The 9,697-nt window shown below is 41.2% G+C and overlaps 1 protein-coding gene across 5 annotated transcripts in view; it reads left to right on the top strand.

Moving 5' to 3' along the window:
- The window catches only part of MIA3 (MIA SH3 domain ER export factor 3), a 48,931-nt gene extending 39,732 nt beyond the window's left edge, over positions 1–9,199 (top strand). For 4 of the 5 annotated variants that reach the window (XM_075925238.1, XM_075925237.1, XM_075925234.1 and 1 more), the window contains exons 18-29: positions 234–372; positions 3,400–3,501; positions 3,621–3,681; positions 3,772–3,807; positions 3,954–4,021; positions 4,303–4,400; positions 4,529–4,660; positions 6,558–6,626; positions 6,749–6,825; positions 6,957–7,028; positions 7,643–7,796; positions 8,317–9,199. In XM_075925238.1, the coding sequence (XP_075781353.1) occupies positions 234–372; positions 3,400–3,501; positions 3,621–3,681; positions 3,772–3,807; positions 3,954–4,021; positions 4,303–4,400; positions 4,529–4,660; positions 6,558–6,626; positions 6,749–6,825; positions 6,957–7,028; positions 7,643–7,796; positions 8,317–8,627 (1,319 nt within the window). In that variant the 3' untranslated portion in view covers positions 8,628–9,199. The remainder of the gene's footprint in view (positions 1–233; positions 373–3,399; positions 3,502–3,620; positions 3,682–3,771; positions 3,808–3,953; positions 4,022–4,302; positions 4,401–4,528; positions 4,661–6,557; positions 6,627–6,748; positions 6,826–6,956; positions 7,029–7,642; positions 7,797–8,316) is intronic. The other variant, XM_075925236.1, reaches the window with a different exon arrangement.
- The last annotated feature ends 498 nt before the right edge of the window (positions 9,200–9,697 follow it).

Consider the following 9,697-nt stretch of genomic DNA (forward strand, 5'->3'; position numbering starts at 1 on the left):
GGCAGCACAAATGTGAGTATGGCAGTCCTACAATCCCCCATAATAGCCTGGGGATTGTGGCAGTGAGGAGAGATTTCCCATCACAATCTTCTATGGAGTTCCTGATCTCAAAGTTACAACATGAAATTTTAGATGTATCTGAAATTTACCAAAATGAACCATGAATTTGATAGTGCCCTATTTATATCTGCTGGTAGCAGTTTGACACTGCTTCATGTGTTTGTCTCCTACAGAGCAAATAAAAAAGCTGGAACATGATTCTTGTGCGCTACAGACAGCTAAAGCTAGATTTGAAAACGAATGTAAAACTCTGCAACAGAAGGTGGAGATTCTCAATGAGCTATATCAGCAGAAAGAGATGGCACTTCAGAAGTAAGCTTTGTTTTTCGTTCCACCTATATATAAGGAGCGTCATCTGATGTTTCTTCTCTGTTCTATCCTCACTTCGAATTGCTTGGTTAAATTTTAATATACAAAATTCTCTCATGTAGTGCCATAATCACTGCTTAGATAAAGTTGAAGTGATCTTCTGATTGCAAGCCTATATATGACAACCTCCTGCACAGTTTCCCCAGAAACTTGACTTTCCTGAAAATTTTCACAAATCTGCTTCTAAAGTAGAAGCTTTTGGGTTCATGGGGAGTTTTCAGTAAAACTTTCTGGCTTATCTTGGCTCCAAACAGCTTTTCTTGCAAACTTCTTATTTATGATGGTGTTCTTGCTGAGATGTACCTTTTAGTATCTTGCAGAGAAAATAATAAATACATTTCTAATATATTTATGTTGAGTAATTGGATCAGTTTCCAATAATCTTTGAGCATTGCATTTTGCTTCTTGCGTCTATTTTTGCATTTTTAGGGGGAATTCATGTGCTTTGGAAGATAGGATAATTCAAAATTATGTAGACAAACTGGAGATATGGTCTGAGGTAAATAGCATGAAATTCAATAAGAAAAATGCAAAGTACTCCACTTTGGAAGGAACAATCAGTTGCACGCATACCAAATGGAAAATGACTATCTAGGAAGGAGTACTGCCGAACGGGATCTAGGGTCATAGCGGACCATGAGTCAACAGTGTGGCACTTGTCCAAAAAAAAAAAAAAGAGAGCAAACATCATTCTGGGATGCATTAACAAAAGTGTTGTAAGCCAGACACAAGAAGTAATTCTTCCGCTACCAGTTCTGGGGGGCTACATTTCAGGAAAGATATGGACAAATTGGAGAAGGTCCAGAGAAGAGCAACAAAAATGGTAAAAGGTCTAGAAAACCTGGCCTATGAGGGAAGAATGAAAGAACTGGATTTGTTTAGTATGGAAAAGACTGAGGACATAACAGCTTTCACCCAAAAGGGTGTTACAAGGAGAAGGGAGAAAAATTATTCTCTTTAAGCTCTGAGGATAGGCCAAGAAGCAATGGGCTTAAATTGCAGCAAGAGAGGTTTAGGATGGACATTAGGAAAAACTTCCTAACTGTCAGGGTTGTTAAGTACTGGAATAAATGGCCTCAGGAGGTTGTGGAATCTCCGTCTTTGGAAAAAATTTTAAGAGCAGGTTAGAGAGAGAGAGAGAGAGAGACAGACATCTGTCAGGGATAATCTTGATAGAGCAGGGGACCGGACTTGATGTCCTCTCAAGATTCCTTTCAGTTGTATGATTCTGTGAAAGTTAACATGGGAAGGCAATGTTAGGTGGAGTAAGAAGTGAGTGGTGAAGGATTAGGCCAGGTCTGCACTAAGATACATCAGTATAACTTGCATCATTCAGGGATTTGAAAAATCCCAGTTAATTCCAACCTGAACTCCTGGTCTAGACAGCACTTTGCCAATGAGAGGGCTTCTCCCATGGACCTAGCTGCCACCTCTTGCAGGGATAGATTAACTACACCAGTGGGAGTTCTCCTGTCAGTGTAGCAGTGTCTTTGCTAAAGTGCTTCAGTATAGCTGTGCAGCAGTTTGAGTATACATGCCTTGGAGCAGCATTGGGAAATTAGATCCCTTACCTGTTCATTCCCCATTTATTAGTGTTTGGAATTTTTTTAAGTTGTAGAAATATTTTTAAAGTATAAACCTCCTCCTTTGGTAGGAACACATGAACTAGACTCTGAACCATGCTTCCCGCTAAAAGGAAAATGTAGTTAACAACAACAAAGTTCTAGAACAGACTATTGTTTACATGGAAGAAAACCAGTAAGAGATGGAAAATTAATTAACACAAACCGAACATAGTACCAAAGGACTTCACCTGATAAGACCAGGGTCCATGTACTTTAGTGTCCTGTTATCAACAATGGCCAAAATCAATTCTTTCAGAGGAGGGTGTAGGAGGCAGTTATGGGATAATTTGCCCTTAAGGAAAGTTTCCTTCTAGCGCCCAGTAGTTCCAGGTTGTCTTGTGCCCTGAAGTATGAGAATTCAGATAATTTCCAAAACTTACTTTTAAAGAAGAATTTTCTGTTAACTCTGGATAATCTTCTTATGCATTTAATACTTTGATTAAAAAAAACTGATTTGATCGAAACTCTGCCAGGGGACAACTCTCACACTCTACAAAATCTCTCTAAATATGACTAAGTAAGGCAAAGATTTTTTTTATGGTCATTTTTAGTAAAAGTCATGGACATGTCTCAGACTGCCCCAGCAGCAAGCAACACACACTGTTTCTACATCTCTCACATACTCACTTCCCAACACACGTGTGTGATGACGAAATTATTACTACTTGGTGCTTCCTTCAATGCACATTTATTCTCTGTAACTTTTATTATTTCAAAGTGCTGTTATTTTAGTTTCTAGACTGGACTACGTCTTTCATAATTTTTTCTTTCTTACGCTTAACTTTAATTCTTCAAGTAGTGAACTTTTAAAATGCTTAACCTGACCTGGCTGGAATAGTTACTCCTATGCTAACTTTTCAAAGTGTGTGTGTATTTTTTAATTGTTTGTTTGTTTTTCTACTGGTGGCACACATCCACACATTACTTTGATACTGGTGCACATAATACTATTCTGTATCTGCACAATCGATGGAAAATATTAGATGGAACATTGACCTGCACAGCTGTAGACAGGGAAAACTCCTAGAAACAGAGACAGTGGGAGCTGTGGAGCTGAACTGCCTAACATTAATAGACCTTTGCGAGTCCCACACTTCTGGTCAGCTCCACCTTCTGAGGTTTTGGGTTCACAGGATGTAGATTTGGGTTTGCTTGTCTGGCTCAGGAAGTTGTGAATATTCTGGGTCCTGAATATTTTTCTCCTTTTGTATTCAGGGTTTTCCAGTGTCTCCTTTCTTCTAGTAGGTAGAAGGCATAAGAGTCAGCCAGTTGGGTTTCAATGTTTTCATTTGTAAGATCTTAGATGTGTAATATTGTGAAGTAACTTTCTGTGTCTTCCATTCAGGAAGCTGACCCAGGAGGAGTACGAGCGTCAAGAGAAGGAGCAGAAATTGTCTGCTGCAGATGAAAAAGCAGTGCTGGCTGTTGAGGAAGTGAAAGTTTACAAGTAATTCCAGTTACTGGAGGTTCACAGTATTCTGACTTTGGATACTGGAGAGAATTTTTTTAACCTTTCATAGACTTTGGATACTGGAGAGAATTTTTTTAACCTTTCATACTTTACAGGCAAAGAATTCTGGAAATGGAGGAAGAACTGAAAAAAACAGAAAGATCTTATAAAAACCAGGTAAAAGACATTCCTGCTCATTGGTCATAGTTGGCTTTTTATGTATTAAACTAGGCTTAAAACCCTTTTTTCCGTTTTCTTAAATCTAAGATCGCTGGTCATGAAAAGAAGGCCCATGATAATTGGGTAAGAGCATGGTTTTTTTTTTTGTCTGACCCTTGAACTAGTTCCAAAATAGTCTGAAATGTTAGATTTATTTAATTTGCATTTAGCTTCCTGAGTGGAGCAGTTCATGCAGTTGGCAAAACAGATTTTGCTCTTTCCTTGAACAGCTCATTGCCCGCTCTGCAGAGAGAGCTTTGGCTGAAGAGAAGAGAGAAGCTGCCAACCTGAGACAAAAGTAAGCATGTGACAAGCTCTCTATTTTGCTCAGAGTGTGCTCAGCACTGTTTGGGCACATATGAAAGGAAGAGGCTGTCCTGCCCCAACTAATTTATACTTTCTAGACTCTACCAGCAGGTCAGCCATACAATTAATTTGAGAGTCAGTGATGCATTTTTTTTTTTAATTCACATGACTATTAAATATATCCTCTTGGTGAAAGATATTAGTAAGCCTTAAGGATACATGTCTCAAAGTATGTTCAGAATAATTCTATTTTAACCTGTGCTTATTTTTTAGATTAATAGAAGTGAACCAAAAAATTGCAATGCTTCAAAGACCGTTAATTGTAAAACCAACTGCAGGCAGACCTGATCGTCAAGTCCCAGCACGGAGAGGTGAATACTGCTTCTTCCTTCCTTGCCCCTATCCTTCTAACAACTCTGAAGTCCTTGGTACATTTGCTCTAAATAGAGTGAAATAACTGTACTGGACTAACGAAACGTTGTTCCACCCTTTCATACAGGTCCACTGAGCCATGATGGCTCTTTTGGGCCATCACCTGTGAGTGGAGGAGGTCCTTCCCCTCCACTGATGATGGAAGCTCCTGGTCAGCCCCTCTCTGCCATGCGAAGGGAAGGTTCAAGGAGTGAATTTGGTAAAGAACAATACTTCCTATCTATCTATAGACACTTATGGGAGAAAGCCATGAATACATTAGTGATTAGGTCAAATCTCAGTTTTCTTGAACAAATCAATTGACTTCTGTGCCTCTCAGTCCCTATTTCATAGAGGTTGAAACTGGAATAAGGTTTGTATATCTCTTTGGAGAAATACTCAAATGCTAAATATTGCTTCTCTAGTGCTTACTGTCTCTGGATAGTGTTACCAAGGACCTGCAAGATATAACATGAATTAAACTGGCATATACATCAGTGGCCCATTGGGATTCCACTGGTGGCCTTTGTTCTCTTCCTCTCTCCCCCACATGCGCCTCACACACAGACACAGAAGCCCTACACTTCCTGTACCTCCTCCCAGCACTTTCAGAGCTCCATGAATCTGCTGATTCACACTCTGTCCCATTACTCTTCCTCCCCTCCCTCCCTCCCTCCCTCCCTCCCTCCCAGAGCTTGAACAGTTGATTCAGTGTTCAACCTCTGGGTGGGAGGAGGAGAAGGAGAAGTGGGGATGGAGTGCAAACCAGGCCATTCACGGTGCTCCAAAAGTGCTGGGAGGGAGGATGAGGAGTGGGAACTGTGCAGAGCTCCAGTGTGCAAGATGCATGGGTAAAGGAACAGAGGAAGGGTGTGCAGGCTGCAGGTGGCCCACCATGGCAGCCCACTGAGACAAAGGACCACTTGCTAGTCTTGGTTGCCCATGGCTGATATACATTGAGAGGGCATTCAGCACAAAAGGCATTGTGTGGCTCATGTTCTTGACATTAGAAAATTTCACGATGGAAAACATAGATAGGGTTGATTGTGTCTATGGTGTTGCAGAACAATGCATTTGGGATGTTCCTGGCAAACCAGAAAGTGCCAGAGAACTCATTCAGTACAAGTTTACAGGCTCATTTTAGTTTTAATAAGTTTCAGAAGCTAAAATGAATATCTGGGTTAGTCCAAATAGAAATTTTGTTCAAAGAGACTGAAGTCTGAAAGTCTCAATACTAGTGAGATCAATGGGAAAGAGTGGTCTGGTAGCATTTGACTTTTTTAAATCGACTTGGTTTCAGCTAGGGAGTCTATCAGTTATGTTTATACATAAATGCATCTACACCTCTGAGTTTTTCACATGCAACAAAATAGTTGAAGGGGACTGCATCTGTCCACAGGACATTAAGTATCGAGTTTACCTTTGCTTTGTTCACTTGTTGAAAAAAGGTCACTTCTTACTCAAATCATCCAAAATGCTACATGTTGTGAAAACTCTTAGGCTGTGTCTACACTGGCACGTTCTTGCACAAAAACTTGCTGCCTGTCTACACTGGCTGCATGTTCTTGCGCAAGTAAACTTGACGTTTTAATGTATGAAATCAGGGCTTCTTGCGCGAGAACTCTGATGCTCCCACTCAGCAATAAGCCCTCTTGTGCAACTGTTCTTGCACAAGAGGCCAGTGTAGACAGGCAACGTGAATTTCTTGCGCAAGAAAGCCCTATGGTTAAAATGGCCATGAGAGTTTTCTTGCCAGTGTAGACGCTCTCTTGCACAACTACTTTAATGCAAGAACTCTTGCGCTAAAGAGTTCTTGTGCAATATCACGCCAGTGTAGACGTAGCCTAAGAAATCTTATACCGGATGTTCTGAAGTGTCAACTAACTAACCCCACTGAAGGATTTCCTAGCCTTCTAGTGCTGGGAAATTGTCTCCATCAAATGGAAATTGTTCCCAGACTTTAGTTGTGTCTCTGTACCTCTAATTAGTGCCCTTGAACCTGTATGCAATTCATGAGGTGTACAGAAGAAATGGATCTGTTATAGAAATAACTAGCTGAATTAACAAGTCAATGCCTGAGATGGGTTTTCTTTTTTTTTTGTTTTGTTTTTTAAAAGGTGCTATGGTAGATGGCCCTCCAGCTCCAAGGAGACCACCTGAGTTGTCTGGAAGATCATCTGTCCCAGGTGAGGTGCAGCCTTCAATCCCTTCAGGTTGTTTGCTATTTGACTGATAAAGGGTAATTTGAAAGCCCCTGTTCCTCTTCCAAAAGCAAAGTCAAGTGCTATGAAACTTCTACTTTTCATAGATCTTGGCCTTGCTGCAGCAGCCCTGGTGAATATTGGGCCAAGAACCTCTTCGCCTTCCACAGCCATGGACGGAGTGGTAAGTTGAAAATGTTTTCCTCTGCTCAGAACACTTCAGGCAGCATTTCTTGTGACCCAGTGTACCTGCCACTTCTCTCTTTAATTGTGCATCTTGTCTGTGTCCCCCTCACCATCATTTACTGCCAAAAGCAAAACCCTCCCATAGAGTCTGAAGCCCCCTGTGTATCTACTGTTCCATCTTCATCTTCTGAAGCAGCAGCAGTGAGTATTTGAAGGCTGGACATGGTGCTGGTTTCACTCTTTGCTTTGATGGACAGGAATAAAGGGCATGGTGTGTTAAACTGCTGAATGCTCTGCAAAACTAACCATGGGCTGTAGCTATGTGTTTCAAGGTTTCTTTATTCCTGCTGATGCCTCACTTAGAGTAAATGTATCTAATTATTGCAGTTTGACAAAACCCCTGCTGGCTTTGTCAAGGACTGCATGCAAACATTGGTTGGTGGAGAGAACCTGTAAGATTAATTCATGAAATGTACTTGTGGTAATTAGTAATACAGAAGGACTTAAGATTTATTTACTAACATCCAGCAATACTGTATGGAATTATTGGCATTTTGAAGTAGCCTCAGGGAGTAGGGGTTGGTCATGACTGCGGTGTACCATAGGAGCAGTTATCCCTAAGGTATGTTTAATATGTATATATGAGTAGCCTAAACAGGATTTTTCAAAAGGCAGCAAATTCAAGGCTCTGCAAAGAGAGGGGGTTTGAGAAGTGGGTTTTTTTTAACCTTTTGGCACCTACTCTGAGCTGGTGTTAGCATATTTGCCTGTTGTCACAAATCCTCTTTTAAAGTTTCAAACATCATCTTGAACAGGTTAACCTGGGTCCTAAAGGTCCCCCATCTTTTCCTGGGACACCCATAATGACCTCTCCTGTGACTGGACCTCCACCACCTTCAATTCGATTTGGAGCACTGCCACCTCCACTGCGTGGGCACTATGGGTCTCGGCCCCTTCCTCTACCCTTAGGTATTAATTATCTTATGCTTGCTTTTAACTTTTCTTTCCAGTTCCTCCATATCTTATTGCAGCAGCAAGAGTTGCTCCTTTACATGCCTTTTCGGCATGTCTGTACTGCAGCTAAACATGTACAGAAGAGGGAGGTGTTCCAGAGCCTAAGCCTGATTGCCTGCACTTCAGTTTTGCAGTCTGCACCTGCCTTAGGTGTTAATTGTTTAGACAATGAGTGGCTGTATCACTTTCCAAGCTCTTTGCTGAGCAAGATTAACTATGGCTCCTTTGGGAGCCTGTTGAACATCTCAAAGCAGCAGTAATAGCATAAGGGGGGGGGGAGAGAAACCTCTAGCTGCCAAAAGTTCCCTCATGTAGCATTTGGCTGCTAGGCACCTCTTTCTGTATATCTTTATCTGAAATGCTTTGGGCCAGATGTGAGCAGTCTGAAATTGGGAACTTCTGTCACTTCCCTAAAATTGGAGGAGTCTTGTTTTACTGTGGGGGAATGTTCACACTCTCTCCTCTTTCCTTTCAGTTCGTGGTCCTCTGCCACCACCTCCAAGAGACTACTTACCTGGCCCACCATTAGGAATGAGAGACCTGCCTCCAGGCCCATTACCACCTCCTGATCCTAGAGGATATGTCCGTATCCCCCCTCCTTTTCGACCTGGGGGGCCTCCTGGCCCACGGCTACCCCCACAGGGCTTAAGGGACTATCCCCCTCTTCCTCCTCCAAATAGAGACTTGCCTCCACCAGGACCTAGAGACTATCCACCAGCTCCTCCTTGTCCGCCATCACCAGCAGGCCCAAGGGACTACACACATCCTCCAGAACAAAAACCGTAACTTCAGCAATTGGATTGCAGCTCTCTGGAATGGACTTTAGCACATTTCATGCAGTTAGGACTTTAAATGGCTTCAAGAGACACCATTTTCTGATTTTATTCTTAGATTTGGTTTCAGTGTACTACAGTTTTTACAGGAGTAATTTTCCTGCAAGTTTCCCCAGCCTGTGCATTAGACGATCACCTTAAAGAACACTCACCATTTTGGGATGCAAAAATATCATTTGATGGACTTGAAGCCTGCTTCTTACAGCTGTGGGCCAGGCACCTACAGCACTTTAAATGTGCAATACAAAAAGTACCTGTGTGTTAATGTAGCCTCTGTAAGTAACCAATTGTTGAATGACTCAATTTCATGAAAAATGTAATCAGAACATTTCCTGTGGAAATAATTTTTAAGTAAAATTCTACCCAGCCTGTCTTCCTTCACATTAAAGTTACTGTAGACTAATAGTCTACAGTAAGACAAAACATATTTACCTTTTAAAGATAACTGGTCAAAGATCAGGAACAAGCTAAACTGTATTCAAAGGAAAATCCTACTAATAAAGAAAGCAAAATACATTTGTTAGAGCTTGTTTAAGCCTGCAAGTGAATGTCTCAGAAGCAACTGGAATCAGTTGGTTCTTTAAGTTACTAGTAAGTACCCTTCTAGTCACTGCAATTACTGTTCCACTTGAAGGAACAGTAACAATTACACTTCTCTTGTTCAATAGCTTGCATAGATTACTCATGTCTTGCACAACTATTTTAAATTCATGATCAGGCCATCACAAACCCCTGATTTTAATGGAAGCATACTGAGATCTTGTCACTTCTGCCCCATGTAGACAGCCTTGAACTGACATACACTGCAGCAAAAGGAAGGCTAGTCCATTTGCTTAATCACAGTACAGAAAAGTTTGAAGTCCAGCGCAGTTTTAAAAAAACTATACAAGCAACATCATCTCCCAAAAATAGGCTTTCAGGGAATAGTGACCTCATGAAGAATGAAAATGCAGAGAAGTGACTTAAACCCATTCACCTATGATAAATATACAAGTAAAGCACTGTATTTAAACAGTTTCAAAC

Source organism: Pelodiscus sinensis, chromosome 3 (genome assembly GCF_049634645.1).
Source record: "Pelodiscus sinensis isolate JC-2024 chromosome 3, ASM4963464v1, whole genome shotgun sequence".
NCBI classification, from domain to species: Eukaryota; Metazoa; Chordata; order Testudines; family Trionychidae; genus Pelodiscus; species Pelodiscus sinensis.